The following is an 18,312-nucleotide window of genomic DNA, read 5'->3' as shown; positions in this document are numbered from 1 at the left end:
GTAATACCTCCCTCCCGTCCCTTCCCCATCTCCAGGCATCAGTGATCTGCTTTCTATCACCATAGCTTGCATTGCCTACAATTTTAGATAAATGGAGTCATACTCATTTTTGTCTGATTTCCTTCATTCAGCATAGTTATTTTGAGGTTTATCCATGTTGATCTGTGTATCAATTCATTTCAATTTATCTATTCATCATTAAAAGTTCTCATAAAAATCCTTGTGAAGTGTTTGGACATATGCTTTCATTTCTCTTGGATAAATACCTGTGAGTTGAACAGATTGGTCATAATGGTAGGTTTATGTTTAATTTTTAAAGAAACTGCTATAAATTTTTAATATATTTACTTACACCAAAGTTCTGCTGTATATTTGGCTTCATGTCTTCACTCTTTTGTGTTATAAATTATTCATCTGTAATTCTTTTACTGCCAAATTTTGTATTAAACATTTTTAAGGTATTTTGCAGCAGTATAGGTTGGATTCTCTTTTTTTTTTTTTTTTTAAGTTTTTTTTTTTAAAGTTTTTTTTTTTTAATTTTATTTATTCATTTTTAGAGGGGAGAGAGAGAGGGAGAGGGAGAGAGAGAGAGGGAGAGAGAGAAACAGAGAGAGAGAAACAGAGAGAGAGAAGGGGGAGGAGCTGGAAGCATCAACTCCCATATGTGCCTTGACCAGGCAAGCCTAGGGTTTCGAACCGGCAACCTCAGCATTTCCAGGTCGACACTTTATCCACTGCACCACCACAGGTCAGGCCTGGATTCTCATATTCTTCTCTGTGCAATAAAAAATACGACTGGTGATGTCTTTTTTTTATATTTTCATTTTCCAGTTATAGTTTACATTGAATATTGACCTCTTAGTTTCAGACATACAGCAAAGTGGTTATAAAATCATATACTTTACAGAGTGGTCCCCCTAATGCTTCCAAGTACCCTCCTGGCCCCATACATAGTTATCATGACATTATTGGCTATATTCCCTATGCTGTATTCTACATCTCTGTAAGTGCTCTGTAACTACCAATTTGAACTTAATCCCTTCACCTTTCATCCAGTCCCCCAACCTCACCGCTCCTCTGGAAACTGTCAGTCTGTTCTCTGTATCTATGAGTCTGTTTCTCTTTTGTTTGTTCATTTATATTGTTCTTCAGATTCCACATATAAGTGAAATCATGTGGTATTTGTCTTTCTCTGACTTATTTCACTTAGCGGAATACCCTCTACATCCATCTATGTTGTCAAAACAGGTAAGATTTTATTCTTTTTATGGCCAAGTAGTAGTCCATTGTACATATGTACAACAGCTTTTTTATGCACTCTATTGATGGGCGCTAGGGTTGCTTCCATATTTTGGCAATTTTAAATAATGTTGCCATGACATTGGGGTGCAAATATTCCTTCAAATTAGTGTTTTGGGTGTCTTTGGATATATTCCTAGAGGTGGAATGAATCACTGGTCATAAGGCAATTTCATTTTTAATTTTTTGAGGAACATTCACATGGATTTTCATAGTGGTTCCACAAATCTGCATTCCCACCAACAGTGTACTAGGGTTCCCTATTCTCCATGTCCTCGCCAAAATTTGATAATACCCACTCTCAGGTGTGAGGTGGTATCTCATTGTAGTTTTGATTTATATTTCTCTAATGATTAGTGGTGTTGAGCAACTTTTCCTTTGTCTTTTGGCCAACTGTACGTTTTCCTTGGAGAAATGTTTATCCAGGTTTTCTACCTACTTTTTAACTGGGTTGTTTGTTTTTCTTGTGTTAGCTGTCTTAGTTCTTTATAAATTTTGGATATTAACCTGTTATCAGATGATCATTGGTAAATGTTTTCTGGTTCATTGGGTTGTCTTCATTTTGTTGATGGATTCCTTTACTGAACAAAAACTTTAGTTTGATGTAGTCCTATTTGTTTATTTTGTTTTATTTCCTTACAATATTTTTATTTAGGAGTTTTATGTTTCTGTGTCTTACATTTAAGTCTTTAATCCATTTTGAGTTTATTGTATAGTAAGAAGGTGGTGTAGTTTCAGTTTTTATGTATCAGTGCAGTTTGACTAACGTCATTTATCAAATAAACTGTTTTAACCCCATTGTATGTTCTATTTGTCAAATATTAACTGACCATATAGGTGTGGATTTATTTCTGGGCTCTCTATTCTGTTCCATTGATCTATATGTCTGTTTTTATGCCAGTACCATGCTATTTAGGTTACTATGGCCTTGTAGTATAGTTTCATATCAGGTACTGTAATCCATCCAACTTTATTCTTCTTTCTCAAGATTTCTGAGGCTGTTTGGGGCCTTTTGTGGTTTCATATAAAATTTTGGATTGTTCTGGTTCTGTGAAATACACCATTGATATTTTGATAGGAATTGTATTGAATCTCTAGATTGTTTTGTATAATATGGACATTTTAATGATGTTAATTCTTTCTATCCATAGGCATGGTATCATGGTATATGCTTTCATTTATTTATATCTTATTTAATTTCTTTCTTCATTATCTTATAATTTTCTGAGTCCAGGTCTTTTACCTCCTAGGTTAAATTTAATCCTAGGTAATTTTTTTTTATGTAATTATATATGGGATTTCTTAGTTTCTCTTTCTGATAGTTTATTATTGGTGTATAGAAATGCAATCGACTTCTGAATGTTTATTTTGTATCTTGCTACTTTACTTAATTTATCAGTTCTACTGGAGGTTTTTTTTTTATTTTTTGGTGAAATCTTTAGGTTTCTTTATATACAGTATCATGTCATCTACAAATAATGAGAGTTCTTCCTTTCCAATTTGGATGCCTTTTGTTTCTTTTTTTTATTTTTTTGTCTGATTGCTATAGCTAGGACTTCCAGTGGTATGTTGAATAAAGGGTGAAAGTGACCATCCCTGTCTTGTTACTGATCTTAACGGAAACTCTTACTTTTTCCTCATTGGGTATGATGTGGATGGTGGGTTTCTCTATGGTCTTTATTATGTTCAGGTATGGTCCCTTTATTCACTTTGCTGAGAGTTTTTTTATCCTAAAAGGGTTCTGGATTTTGTCAAATGCTTTTTCTGTACCTATTGTTATGGTAATATGATTTTTTTTCATTCATTTTTGTTTATATAATGTATCATGTTTATTGATTTGCTGATGTTGTGACAACCTTGCATCCCAGGAATAAATTCCACTTGATCATTGTGTATGGCCTTTTTAATGTATTCCTGGATCCTATTTGCTAATGTTTCTTTGAGGATTTTTGCATTTCTGTTCATCAGGAATATTGGCCTATAATTTTCTTTCTTCATATTGTCTTTATCTGGTTTTGAAATTAGGACAATGCTGGCCTTGTCAAATGAGCTTGGGAGTCTTCACTCCTCTTGAATATTTTGGAATAGTTTAAGAAGGATATGTGTTAGTTCTTTGAATATTTGATACAATTCATCTATGAGGCTATCCAGTCCAGAACTTATGTTTGCTGGGAGTTTTTTTATTACTGCTTTAATTTCATTAGTTATAGTTGGTCTGTTCAGATTTTCAATTTCTTCTTGATTCAGTTTTGCAAGGTTATATGTTTATAGGTATTTATTTCATCCAGTGGTAGCAATACTTATATTAGACAGAATAGACATTAAAACACAGGATATGTCGTGTCCTTCTTTGTTTCTTCTTATTACCTTTACTTTCAGACTTTGTGTCTTTTGATCTGAAATGAGTCTCTTATAAATAGCATACATAAAGGTCTGGTTTTGTTATTTATTTGGCCAACTTACGTGTATTTGATTGGAGCACTTAATCCATTTGCATTTGATGTACTTATTGATAGGTATGTATTTATTGCCATTTTGTTATTTACATTTTTCATCTTTTTTTTTATTATTATTATTCTTAAATAAGATCCTTTAATATTTCTTTTATATTGGCTTGGTGGTGATTAACTTCTTTAGTTTTTTCTTGTCTGGGAATCTCTTTATCCCTTCTTCAATTCTAAATGATAGCTTTTCTGGTAATCTTGATTGTAGATTCTTGCTGTTCATCACTGAATATTTTATGTCAGTCCTTTCTTGTCTGAAGTATTTCTGTTGAGAAATCAGCTGAAAGTCTTATGGGAGCTTTCTTGTAGGTAACTTTTTCTTGCTGCTCTTAAGATTCTCTCTTTGTCTTTAACCTTTGGCATTTTAATTATTTTTTCTTGGTGTGGGCCTCTTTGGGTTTATCTTGATTAGGACTCTTCAGGCATTTTAATGTATTCTTTATTTTAGATACTGATCTGCTATTTCTCGTAATTTTGATATGGTGGTCTTTTGTAGTAGGTTTCTTATGGAGCTATTGTATAATCTTTTTGGTCACCTGATCTAGGTGCTTCAGGAATGTCTCTTGTGTGGCATGTTTGAGCTCTGCTATTGTGGCTGAGTTTTGATTGCTGTTGGCCCACCCATGAGGAGGGTTAACCCTCAGGCTGGCTGACTGTGGGATTGTTCCCAACCAATTAGCTAGGGTATTAGCTAGGGTACGGGGGCTTCTTCCTGAAACGGAGTTGGCTCTTCAAAGGGTCTGGTCCCTACCAGGATCACCTTTTGGGTGTACCACTGTGTGTTTAGTTAATATGTGCTCTGCTGTAGTCTGAAGTCTGCTATTGGCTTTGTTGTTTCTGAGTCCAGGAGTGACTATGGTACAGGTGAATGTCATTTGCTGCCTGTACTCAGCCTTGGGCTAGCTGTCTGGAGCTACCAAATGATTTGCAATTTGTGGCTGCCTTCACTGGGTCTGGGTGCACATGGGAAGGTCCAAGCTGTGTACAAAGGTCAGCTTCCACCAGCTCATGCCCAGGGGCATATCAATAAAAGGCTCAAGACACCCCAACATCTGCTTTCACCTGTCTACTGCTTTGCCACCCCTTGAGGCTATTGGATTTCCTTAAAAGTCTATAGAGGGGTCCCAGTCTGCCTGCAGCCTGCAGTCTCTTCCACAAGGTGCAAGCTTGCAAGGGCAGGGCAACTGGGGTTGGGAGGACAGGGCTAGTGGGTCTCCTCTTTGGGCGCAATGCGGGTCAAGCACTCAGTTTGGGGAAAGTGGCCCCTACTCCAGAGCAGAGCTCCCCAAGAGAAAGCGCACTGCTGGTCCAGGGTGGGTGCAGCCAGCACTCTTCAGCAGGGCGTGGCCACTGGAGGGTTGGGAGGCCAGGAGGCTGGAGCTAATGGTTCTCCTGTTGGGGGTTGGGGGCCAGTGGCACACAGGAAGGAAAAAAGGGGGCTACACAACTAAGTGGCTTTTCCAGTTTCCGATAAGATTTCTTGAAGGAAAAACACTCTGGTCCTGTCTCTTGGTCTTGCTTTATCTTTGTGGTGGTCCCACTACACACAATCCAAATGACTCATTAGAAGGGTTTTTGGTGAACAGCAGATCTAATTAAGGGCTGGGGTTTGCTTGACTCAGTTCACTGGCTGAAGTCCTTTACAGGGTTAAAGGAGGGGTAACACACACACACACTCTGCCATCACCAGTTTCCTGAAGGAAGGAAGAATCCAAGTGAAAGTGTGGTCATTATTTTCTGACGATTGTTTTCCAACTTTTCATCATGATGCCCTTTTATTATAATTCATTGTGTTTCCTTCATCAATGCCAAGCCACTTTCTCTTTCTAGTACCGCATCAAACTTAAACTAAGATAGAGAAAAGACATGTTTTTAAGTCCTTTTACTGTCTGTTGCCAGCTTATTTGGAAACTTATTTGTTGGAAAAGATTTCATTGTCTTGTTCCTTACAGATATGAGATAAATAGGAGACCTTCAAAACAGGATTGTTGATAATTGGGGAAAGAAAATTGCAGTCGGTCTGTTTTCAGGGTAGCACAGAATTTGAGTAGGTTTTGAAGAAGACAGGAAAGGAATGGTTGATTTGCTGATCTAAAACATGGTTACTGACTATAAGATATTTATATCTCTGGTCAGAGACTCAGACAGACTTAGTATAATAACTAAGTAATAACTTAATGTAAGTTTATTTATATAAAGTCACGTATGAATGAGAACAGCTTTCTTGCCATCCAGGTTCGTTGATTTACTCACTTATCTATGCTCCAACTCACCCATTCATCCCTCGACACATTCATGAAACATTTTTAATTACCCGTTTCTCAGGTTGTAGTGTAGACTCTGAAGACATTATTACAGTGTTGGATAGTTTGAAAAGAATGGAAGTAGTTGCTTTTGTATGATACTCACATAAACAAATAAAGGCTATGCAAATTTTGTAGTAGTTTGTCTGGCCCGGTGGCACAGTAGATAAATCGTAGACCTGGAACACTGAGGTTGCCGGTTCAAAACCCTGGGCTTGCCCGGTCAAGGCACATATGGGAGTTCATGCTTCCTATTCCTCCCCCTCTTCTCTCTAAAAGGAATAAATAAAATCTTTTAAAAAAAATTTTGTAGTGGTTTTAATGGAGGCATAGAAAGGAGCAAAAAACTCAAAGCTCAAGAGAATTTATGAAGTTTTTCTATAGGAAGTGATTTTTTAAGGATGATATTTTGAAGGATGAGTTTTCCACATTGACAAAGGGGAAAAAGAGGTGGCAGGACTTACCATATTTACATTGCAGTAAATATATGGAAGATGAGGAGGGTTTGGTGTCTGGAGAATAACTGTGTCTGAAGACAGAGCTGGGCAGACATATTAGATGAGATTTTTGTTGGCCTTGCGTGTGTTCTAGGTACCAGCCAGCTATGATCAGATGTGTGTTTTAGCAGTAGTATAGAGAGTGGATCCAAGCTTGGAAAGCAAGGTAAGAAACAATCAGGGTAGTTTCATGAAGTGGAATGGTAAAATGGATTCCCCCTGAGATCAAGTTATTGACAGAATGTGGGGACTGGGTGCCTGTGGTTTGTGGGGATGAGGGAAGAGTTAGGATGCCTGAGCGACTGGGTACAATCACATGACCTTAACCAAAATGAAATCATTTGTGGGAAGGGATGATTCATGAAGGTGCTACTCTGTATTCTATTATGAAATCCTTTGTTTTTGTGATTCTAAAGGCTCTTGGGGCTACTGATTTGAATGTTGGTGTGCTTTCAACCATGACTTAAAATGACATTTTGTGAGTACAGATGATGTTGTGACGTTGTGAGCCCAGACACCCGCTTCCATCTTCTTCCACCGGAGAAGAAGTTAGGACTGTCTTCCCATTCTTCTTTCCCCTCCCTGTCCCATTCTTTATAGCATAATGTTACAAAATAAGTCATGGGGATATAATGTACAACTCATTGTATATCAAATAATATCTTAATAACTTTGTATGGTTAAGATAGATACTAGATTTATCTTGGTGATCACATTATAAGGTATACAAATGTAGAGTCACTCACTATGTTATACAGGGGGTCCTCAGGTTACAACAGTCTTGACATATGACGTTTTAAGTTTACCATACTCACTCCCATAAAAACTTTAAAAAATTGAGATGTGATTGTTTCTGCTTATGCTGTTAATGCCATACTTTTGGACTACCTGGGCAAACTAGTTTGGTTGCGTGTGACAGAAGAATATGCAGTACAGGGTACAGTATATTCATGTCCTTTTCCTTTTTCTGTGGCTTAGTTGTGTTTTTATGTTCTAGATTATGATTTTACAACTGGGGTAGGATAGCTAAGTGACTTAGGCTAGGGTGTGTTTCGACTTAAACAGAATTCGGGTTATGTCACTGTTGTAGGAACAGAACTATGTTGTAACCCGAGGTCCCCCTGTACACATGAAACTAATATAATATTGTATGTGAACTATACTTTAAAAAATCAGTACATTTGATTTAATTTAAAAGAAAAAAGTATGTGCCAAGGATACAGGGCTGCAAAGTAAGAAGGACAGAAATTTGTTTTAAAACTTTATTGAGTTTAGAGGGAGAAGAAGGGAGAGGGGGACAGATAAACAGAAACATTAATCTGTTCCTGTATGTGCCCTGACTGGGGATTGAACTAGCAACCTGTTAGTATTAGGATGATACTCTAACCAATGAAGATATCTGGCCAGGGCAGACAGATTTTTTTTTTTTTTTGTATTTTTCCGAAGTTAGAAGTGAGGAGGCAGTCAGACTCTTGCATGCACCCAACTGGGATCCACCCGGCACGCCCTCCAGGGGGCGATGCTCTGCCTGTCTGGGGTATTGCTCTGTTGTGGCCAGAGCCATTCTAGAGCCTGAGGTGGAGGCCATAGAGCCATCCTCAGCGCCCGGATCAGCTTTGCTCCAGTGGAGCTTTGGTTGTGGGAGGGGAAGAGAGAGGTAGAGAGAAAAGAGAAGGAGATGGGTGGAGAAGCAGATGGGCACTTCTCCTGTGTGCCCTGGCCGGGAATCAAACCCAGGACTTCCACACACTGGGCCAGTGCTCTACCACTGAGCATACCGGCCAGGGCCCAGACATTTTTTTTTTTTTAATAATTTTATTTTTTTAATGGGGTGACATCAATAAATCAGGATACATATATTCAAAGATAACAAGTCCAGGTTATCTTGTCGTTCAATTATGTTGCATACCCACCACCCAAAGTCAGATTGTCCTCTGTCACCTTCTATCTTGTTTTCTTTGTGCCCCTCCCCACCCCCTTTCCCTCTCCCATTCCCCCCTCCCCCCGTAACCACCACACTCTTATCAATGCCAGACATTTTTTTAAGTGAGATGAACTGGATTATAAAATGGGCCCTCCCCCTTTCTGGCTCTATTAACGTGAGCGAGTGATTTTATTTACTTTAGCCTCAATGTCTTAAACTGTAAAATGTGGGAAATAATACACCCTTAGGGTGGTAGCAGAGGTTAAATAAGGTAACATGTGCATGGTATAGTCTGGCAAGCATAGGCACTCAACAATCATAGTTTACTTCAGTGTCCTTGCTGCCGTCCTCTATAACATTGTCAAGATGCTTTCCCTTCTCCCTCCAGCTCAGTGGCTGTACCTGCCATCCCTACAGTATCCAGGAGTCTGGCCACCTGGGAAACATTGGAGGCTTGCTTATTATATTAATAGCATCTTGAAAGTAACTTTGGCTTGCTCAAAGCAAAGTCATTTTCCTTTAGTTTATTTTTTTAAATCTATACAAAACATCTTAATTTCTTTGCCTATATTTTCTTCTGAACTGCCTTGCTGTGTTAGCTTCCTCAAGCTACCATAACAAATTACCGCTGACTGGGTGAACCAAAACATTTTAGTCTCTTTGTTGTAGAGGGGTGGGCAAGGCCAAGCTCCCTTTAAGGCCCTAGGGGAGAATCTTGGCTTGTAAATGCATTATTCTAATCTCTGCCTCTGTCTTCACACAGCTTTCTTCCTTTTGTCTTTGTCTGTGTGCGGATTTCCCTCTTCTAGGGACAGCAGCCACTAGAGCAGAGCCCTCCTAATCTAGTATGACCTCATCGTAACTCAATACATCTACAAACATGGTATTCCCAAACAAGATCACTGGGGAGTCAGGGCTTCAATGTATCTTCTAGGAGCTCATGTTTCAACCCATGACACCTGCGAGTGGACCCATTTACTTACCTTAGATCAGGTTTTTGTGTGTGTCTGCGTTTCTTTATTTTTGCCTCTAGTTAGTAATGTACTCTCCCTGTGGTTTAAAAAAAATGTTTTGAAGTTTCTAAAGGAATCTTATATAGGAAGAAAAGATGTAGGGAGCCCTGCCTAGGGGAAGTACATTCAGACTGTACGGAGTGAGAAGCAAGAGTTAAAAGGGCAGCCACTCCACTGCAGTCTGTTTACAAAGGTTTATAGCTTGGGTGTGAATTGGCCATTCAAGCTTACAGAGCCCTGGATTGATCTGAGGCTCAGGCTGCTGACCTGTGGGCAGAAAGTGACTAAGCAGAGCCCTGGCCACTTAAGCCCCTGAGTAGAGTCTTTTCAAGGAAGAAAAAATCTCAGAGAGCATGGATGTGTTCAACAGCTTGTTCCTGCAGTGTCTCTGTGGACCACCGCTGCCTGTAGCCCAGTCCGGGGTAGGTAGTGCCTTGTTGGAGAGTGTTCTTTGCTCTTGGTGTTGGGTTTGTAGTTCCAGGCGTAGTCACACTCAGAGTACATTCCCCAGAATGAACGCAGGTTGTATTTTGAAAGTAGGTAAATTTTGCTAAAAAGGATTTAGTCTCAGATTATGCCTCAAAGCCCAGATTTGTTCTGTGAGGAATGTTAAGTCACTCTGGCCACGGATCACTGTTTGAATGGGGGCCTAAAGCGGAGGGATTCGACGTTGTCTCTCCTGCCTCCCTTGGTGTGTCTGCTAGGAGTAAGATGAGTATTTTTCAGTTTTGTATGTTATCCTGTTAACTAATGTTTACAATTCCTAGAATATGTGGTGCCACTTGAGGAAGGTGCTTCTCCTTGTATGTCTTCAGTAGAATGAAATTGGTCCTTAGGGGGCTCCCCTGCGGGATGCTCGCGGACACCCAGGCCTGCTGTGTTAAAAGAAGCAAGCCCTCCCCTGCGCCAGCCTCCCTGCCCTCTGATCCCCTGCTCTCGCCTCCGTCACTTCCTCAAGTATGTTTTGGTCTCAGAAGGATTTATTACCTGAACAGCTGAGACAGCTTCTTGTTCTCCTAAACCCCGTTTCTTATTTTCTTTTTGGAATCAGTGAGGAAAAGCAGGATGCATATTGCATAATTGCAAACGAAACTACATGTAGATTTGTGACCACACTATTTTCACCTGTAATTTTGTTGTACTTTGTTTTTCTAGCACGTTGTTTCTGAAGCTTTTTATCAGAGGGTGATACTACAAATGGGTTTAGCCTCATTGTGTGCTTAAGGTGTCTGTGCCATTTGATGTGGTAATTTAAACAATACTTAATAGCCTGTGTCTATTTAGTGCAAAGAAGTATTAACATTTCCGTGATTTCTCTTATACCGTATTTCCCCATGTATAAGACACTCCCATGTATAAGACACACCTTAATTTTGGGGCCTGAAATTTGAAAAAAAAATGTATTACATTAAGTTTTTGAACTCAAATTTTATTCATTATTAGATTCATACAACTCCTCATTACTGTCAAAAAGTGGGAAATGCAAGTAAAAAGTCTACAACTGCTGTATAGGACACACCCATTTTTAGACCCCAAACTTTTTGAAAAAAAGGTGCATCTTATACATGGGGAAATACGGTACTTTCCCCCTCTTAGATTTGTGGAAGGGGTGTGAGGGATTTGACAAAAGACAAATTTGAAAAGAAAGGACAAATTTGTATTCATGTAGGTAAGTGGGAGTTCACAGAAAAAGTGTGACTGCAGGAAGTGGTTAGAATAGGGGGCTTATATACCTTCTTAATAAGGGAAAGGGGTGCTGATGGAGAAATAAGGGGCTTTTAGGAAAGAGCAGTGGGCCTGGGGAAAGGGGACAGGAGACAGGGTGGTTTTGTGAGCATGTCTGTTTAGGTAAGGGCTTCTCTGCTGGAATGGGAAGACTCCATCTTCCCTGGTTGGAAGGAAGAAATTCTATCCCAAATAAGCAAATTTATGGTAAATGAGTTGTTCTGGGGGATCCTGCTTCCAGGCAGATAAGGGAGTTCTGAAAAAAGAAACCTAGTCATTAAATATCTTCAGCTGACAACAGCATTTGGGGTTCTGGCCAGTTGGCTCAGTGGTAGAGCATCAGCCTGGTGTGTGGAAGTCCCAGGTTCAATTCCCAGTCAAGGCACACAGAAGTGACCATCTGCTTCTCCCCCCACCCCATTTCCTCTCCCACAGTCATGGCTTGAATGGTTTGAGCAAGTTGGCTCTGGGCACTGAGGATGGCTCCATGGCCTCACCTCAGTGCTAAAATAGCTCAGTTGCTGAGCAGCAGGGGCTGGGGGCTTCCAGGTGGATCTCGATTGGGGTGCATGTAGGAGTTTGTCTCTGCCTCCCCACCTCCCCATGTCTCAATTAAAAACAAACAAAAAAACAGCACTTAGGCCCCAGCAGTGTGTTCTGGACCCCTTCAGTGGTGATATGAAATACAGTGCTCTGGGCACTAAGAGTCAATAGATAGCAAGGTCATTGGTAATTGCTAGAACCCATCTTTCTTTGAGCAGAGCTGACCTGATATGGGGAAATTTTGTGGTATTGTTACAGGGGGAATGTAGGGCCAGTAGCCACGGCCATCGCAGCCATGCACGTGTGTGTTCAGGTTCCCCCTGGATTCGGGCAGACACTAAGGAAACAGTGGAGCCAAAAAATGGTGGGCCTTTCCTTTATTCAAGTCTCGCACTGCCCAACGAGCAAACACACAGGAAAAACACTTCCCTCTTCATTCATTCAGAGCTCCCAAATCCCTGATACATTATCCGGTTCCACAACCAGGAAAATCTTCTCCAGTTCCTCCTAGAATCAAAGGCCCCCACCAGTGTCAGCAGAGATCGCAAAAGCCCCTCAGCTCTGGTTCCCCATCTGCACACCTTTCTCTGCCAACATGGCTTCTTCCTCAGCACCCTGCACTCTCTCCTCTCTCTGTAAACATGGCTTCTTTCTGCCTCTTCTCCTTCTTCTCTCCTGCTCTTTTCAAAACCTTCTGGTGGGAAAACCTCTCCTCCAGCAAACATTAGCAAAACAAGGGCCCCTCCCAATCAGAAATGCAATCCGCAATTTGCAATCAACTGCCCTGCTCTGAGGGCAAGCGCACACACGGCTGCCCAGCACCATTTTTAACAATAAAAGTGAGCAAACTCAAAAAATACAAATTTTACAAACTTATTTGCCCAACAGGGAGCAAGAAGACCTCAGTTCTTATCTTGCTTGGGAGAAAGAACTCAATTAAGAGACAATGCAGCAAGTAAAGGGAGAGTAATTGGCCATGCAGGAAGAAAGAGAAAAGGGGACCTTGGAGACAAGTTCGGGAGCTAGGTTGGGATGAGCTGCTGCTGCCCACTGCTCCCCTGGTTGCAAGTTCCCTAGGTTCCCTTAGAGCTTAGGAGAAAGAAGGGGCAAGGAAAACATGCCTGGAGGAAGAAGTGGAGAAGGAGGAGGGGGAAGGGATAGGCACTTCCAAAGGGCTTTTAAGGGTGGGGATTGTGGGGAGATCCAGGGGAGTATTTCAATAGAATATTCAGTAGTTCTCCAGGTATGTCTTATGGTTCTTGTTCTCCACTGATTGGTCAGTGCCAGAGCAGGGGGCCATTAGTCAGTGCAGCTAGTCCTGAGGTCAGCTGTGGCACCACTTATCTGGTTTTTCTGCTTTTCTGGGCCTGGAGCTGAAACACCATGGAGGCCTGGATGTTATCTCTGGAGGTTAATGCTTAAATGCTCTTCTGTGGCTTCCTTGTGTTCCTCCTCTAAGGGGGTCTAAAACCACATGACTAGTGGGAAGGGAAAGGTCTGAATTCCATGACCAGCGATATCAAATTAAGGGGTCTAAACCTCATGAGCAACTAAGGAGGAAAGGTCGCCCTGGGAGTGGGGGAAGGTCCTTGTTTTCCCAGTGTGCCTATTGCTAGGCACCTGTGGCTTTCTGCCCTGGTGACCTTCTGTGCCTGGCCTGTAGTCCAGTGGTCCCCAACCTTTTTTGGGCCACGGACCGGTTTAATGTCAGAAAATATTTTCACGGACTGGCTTTTAGGGTGGGACGGATAAATGTATCACGTGACCGAGACAAGCGTCAAGAGTGAGTCTTAGACGGATGTAACAGAGGGAATCTGGTCACTTTTTAAAAATAAAACATCGTTCAGACTTAAATATAAATAAAATGGAAATAATGGAAGTTATTTATTCTTTCTCTGCGGCCCAGTAGCGGTCCGCGGCCCGGGGGTTGGGGACCACTGCTGTAGTCTTCACTCTGCTCATGTCTGTCTGACTGCCTACCACAGTATAGTGGAAACAGAAATTACGAGGCCCACATGCCAGTGTCTTTGTTGCTGCTAATCAGCTGTGTGGCCTTGATCAAGCCAGTCTGCTTCTCTGGGTTGCAGTTTCCCAAATTTGAAACAGCGATGGGCTCAGCGTTGAGTATCTGTGAGTCCTTCCCTGCTTCCTTCACTCTAAATCAGGTTTTTCATGATACCTGATCCTAGCAAACGCTGGGACACCCCAGGCTGGAAACGATGGCACCTGATGGCACCTGCGTCTCAGGTTTTAGTTGCCGCTGACTGGAGAGAGGTGGGGCCTCTCGGGCCAGCAGTGCTCCTGGGCGGGGCTGACCCGGCAGCTAGGGGTGCCCTGTCAGCTCTGCTAGCAGGGCCTGCTCTGCCTGCCCTGCAGTCACATGACTTGTCTGGTTAATTGTGTTCTCTTCTAGTGCCTGGTTCTGTTTTTATCGTATTTTTAAATAATGTATAGGGATGAAAGAACTGAAAGCAGCAGCCAGACTGCCAGGCCCGTGATGGTGCCTAACCCCTCTCCCTGCCCCTTCCCGGAGAACTCTGAGACTGGACTTTGAGGGGTCTGCTGGGATAAAGGATATCTCCCGGCAGAGCTGAATCAGGGGAAGTAATTCTATAGCAGCATTTTTCTAAGGGCAATAATTAACTATGGCGAATACAGGCTATCTCAGTGTTATAGTATTTCGTCCTCACTAGGCCTTGTTTCCCCGCACCCCCACCCCACATTGGGAAACAGTTACAGAACTAAATCCACAGAGGTTAAGTAACATGTCCGAGGTGACAAAACTAGCTAGGGACCCAATCTGACTTACGCAGGAGTCCACTCATTTTCAAACCTCATGGCCTTTTGTCTAGTACTTGGCATTGCCTCTGAAAGAGTTACCTTGATAAATTGGAACGTATTGCTTAATCTAGGATCATAGCCTCTCCAGTCGTGAGTTGTCTAGTCTGATATCTAAGATCCTGGAAGGTCAGCTGTGACATGTCCAAGCTCACATAGCATAGTAGTAGTCGGTTCTTTGAGGTCAGTGCTCTCCCCTATGCCCCATCAGTGAGTGTCAGCCCCTGGCAACTCGGACTCCATCTTCTGAAAGTACGTTCTATTTTTAAACAGTATTGTAGGACAGTACCTGAGGAGAGCAGGGATGGGTTGTATTATGTATCCATTCTTCTACCTGGCAGACCTGCCTTTCCCCCAGGATACTGTTAATGTATATTTTGGGTGACACCCTTACCATACTTAAAAGTTTTTTCTTTTATTAACTCCTAATGGTGCTGACTGTTTAAATATCTTTTATCTGGGCTCATTAGTCACCAAATATCACTGTTTAAATTAGTTTAACTTCAGCCTCCAGTTAAGGAAAGATTTACTTACTTTAATCCGCATTTTAGTTAGTCTTTTACACAAACTTTTATAAATGAATAAGTTTTGGCCCTGGCCAGTGGCTCAGTGGCTAGAGCAACAGCCTGGTGTATGGGTGTCCTGGGTTTGATTTCTGGTCAGGGTACACAGGAGAAGCGACCATCTGTTTTTCACCCTCTTCCCTTTCCCCCTTCTCTCCCTCTTCTCCTTCTGTGGCTAGTAGCTCAATTGGTTCTAGTGTGGCCCCAGACACTGAGAATAGCTTGATTGGTCCCAGAGCCTCAGCCTCAGGCACTAAAAGTAGCTCGGTACTGGAACATCAGCCCCAGATGGGGTTGCTGGATGGATACCGGTTGGGGCGCATGGGGGAGTCTGTCTAACTATCTTCCCCTCCCACCTTAAAAAAAAAAAAAGATAAGCCTAGAAATCCTTGCAACAAAGCTGAGGGAGAGTAAAAAGGAATGTATAGCTTGTTCTTTTTAAATTCCTTCCTCTATATTAGTGCTCATGCAACTTGTTCAAATTTGAAAAGGTTGTTACTGAGGAATCCTGGAGGCGGGGCTCATCCCTGGAGGAAGAAAGGACAGAGACTCAGAGGACTTACAGGAGGCGATGGGGCTCTGGAAAAAGGTCAAGGCCTCGACCACTCTCAGACTACGGCCAGTTGGCCAGCCGAAGTTTGTCTATCCCCGAAGACTCGATTGCTGTAGACCCCCAGAAGGAGGACATTGTGGACCATGACCACCAACTGAACATGGTCTCCAGGGTCCCTGCAGACCAGGACACCACCATGGGCTGCCCCAAAGGAGGCCCGAGAAGGCGCCCTATCTCTGTGATAGGTGGGGTCAGCTTCTATGGGAAAAGCCAGACGGAAGCAATAGAGGATCTTCTGACCCAAGTAAGAACTCGTGTGCTTCTACCAAAGCCAGCAGAGCCCTCAGCTTCCTGGCCTTTGTTCTCCCCTGCAAACTAAACAGGATGCTGCTTTTTCTTTCTTCTTGTCTGACTCAAGGATGACGTCACCTGCTCACAACCTTGCTTCCTGACTTTGCATGCTGTGTATATTAAACCTAATCATCTGACATGTGGATCTGTTTTACTAATCTTCTGTCTTTGCTCAAATAATATGGGGAAAGTTGCTTGTTTGTTTTAAATCATCTGAGATTTGAACAAGGGGAGGGTCGCCATGTTGTGTTTAGTGAGCCTCCTGAAAGAAGACATTCTTGGGGGAAAAAGCATCACCCGTTATTACCGTGTAAAGATAAGAAGAAAGTAAAGATGTCGATTTTTTAGGAGATATGGAAATAATTTTTCTCCACCATTTTCTTGCTTTTGAATCCCAGCTTTGCAACTACTTTGACAATAGATTAAAATCTTAATATCAGTCCCTTAGTATAATGTAATAGTAATTCAGCAAATGTTTTTCAGTTATCCAAATAGCTCTTTGAGGATACAAAACTTTTAAGGCCCCATTCAGTAGGAGTTTTTGTTATTTGGTGAGACTAATACCCCAGCCTGTATCCAGGGTTCACAGATCAGTACATGAGCAAATGCCCAATTTCATATTTTAAACTTGATGGCTGATCATCATCACCCATAAAATTCTCTTAAAAGGGAAAGTCTATATCAGTATAGGATTTTATGTTTCTCTTCTGCCTGGAAAGCCCAGCACAGTGCCTTGTTTATATAGCAAGCACTCAGAGCCCTCTTGCTGAATTGAATTAAATTGAGTTGAATTCTTAAGGTGAAAACAAAATAAGTTGAAGAATACCACAAGTGTTTTGTGTTAAGATGCTCTATATGCTAGGAAATAATTCTGAATTAAAAACACATTGTAATCTCTTAACTCAAAACACAGTATAGGAAAGACCTAAAACACAAATTATTTCACTTTAGGGCATCAGAAAGTAGTATACTCAGCGTTCTGCACTCTAAGTTCATTTAGAAAACTAGGCAGAGAACCTCAGGACAGCTTGAACCAGCATGGCTTTTGATGCAGTTACAGGCACTGCATAGAGAGGATTCTACAGATTAGGACAAATTTGTAGAAAACCAGCTCTTTTAAGCAAAGATCAGTTGTCATGCTTAGTGTAGGTAAACAACTGTATCCTGCAAATGCTTAGTGGGTGCTTGTATGTGGATGAGTAGAAGGGGCCAGAAAGAAGTGTCTGTGCCACGGTTGGTCACCCTGGCCTTGATCCATGCTCCGTGGTCCGTGGCCCATGGTTGTTGGCACTGACTTCGCTTCCTCTGGAGGCTGCTGCTGGGAACACGTCTTGTGAACCTTGTGACCCTCCCTCTGTGTGAGAAAGCCACTGCTTTCCAAATTTGCTTTTTCTCTTCTTAGCTAACCCTTGGCTTTTCCTGGGTGTTGCCCATGTGTGTGTTGCTGACAGATAAGATGAACCCTGGTGCTGTGAGGTAAGAGCCCGTTGGTTGGTACTGATTTTTTTTAAAAATCAGAATAAGTCTTTGCATTTGAGCCTCAGTGCAGCCTAAAGCTTTTGGCATATGCTTTGGGGAAACCATGTCACATCTGTGAGCAGCCCTGAGGTAGGAACGCTGAGTCCTTTGCAGCAGTGTGTGTGATGAGCATGCCGGAGCTGCCACTTCCTGGCACCTTCTCACTGCCTCTGCTTTCCTCCCATAGCCAGCAGCCAGGCCACCCGTGCCTGCTCACCAGGTGCCGCCCTACAAGGCGGTTTCAGCCCGGTTCCGGCCGTTCACATTTTCCCAGAGCACCCCCATTGGGCTGGACCGCGTGGGACGTCGGCGGCAGATGCGAGCGTCCAACAGTAAGTCCCCCGGGCCCTGCTCGGGGCTTCCCTTCCAGACACTGGTGCTTTCTGAAAACCGTGGTGCCCAGTGGACTTGGCCAGGGCGTTGTTGGCCGGCCAGTGAGGAGGAATCATCTCATGAGCTGGGTCTGTTGTCAGCTGTCTGTCTAGGTGGGTGCCCTTTGGGTGGTCTGCATCATACAGTGACCCCAAGTATGAGACATTTGCTCCCCTTGTGGTGTCTGTATACCTGAGTGTTCCTGCAGATAAAGATCCAACCAAAAATGCAGTCCCAGGGATTTTTCAGGCTCTTTCTGGGTATGTAAGATTCAGCGGTATTGTTCTGAACACCAGAGAAAAGTTACAT

General features: G+C 42.2%; 1 protein-coding gene across 4 annotated transcripts in view; it reads left to right on the top strand.

Moving 5' to 3' along the window:
- Window positions 1-18,312, top strand: part of SPATA13 (spermatogenesis associated 13) — a 165,767-nt gene that overhangs the window by 89,188 nt on the left and 58,267 nt on the right. For 3 of the 4 annotated variants that reach the window (XM_066369143.1, XM_066369140.1, XM_066369141.1), the window contains 2 exons: window positions 15,701-16,066; window positions 17,819-17,963. In XM_066369143.1, coding sequence (XP_066225240.1) covers window positions 15,923-16,066; window positions 17,819-17,963 — 289 coding nt within the window. In that variant the 5' untranslated portion in view covers window positions 15,701-15,922. Of the gene's footprint in view, window positions 1-9,796; window positions 9,963-15,700; window positions 16,067-17,818; window positions 17,964-18,312 lie in introns of those variants that run through there. The other variant, XM_066369142.1, reaches the window with a different exon arrangement.

The sequence above is a fragment of the Saccopteryx leptura genome, chromosome 2 (assembly GCF_036850995.1).
Source record: "Saccopteryx leptura isolate mSacLep1 chromosome 2, mSacLep1_pri_phased_curated, whole genome shotgun sequence".
In the NCBI taxonomy this organism is placed as follows: Eukaryota; Metazoa; Chordata; class Mammalia; order Chiroptera; family Emballonuridae; genus Saccopteryx; species Saccopteryx leptura.
The sequence above is the reverse complement of the archived record's forward strand: the minus strand, read 5'-3'. Positions and strand labels throughout refer to the sequence as shown.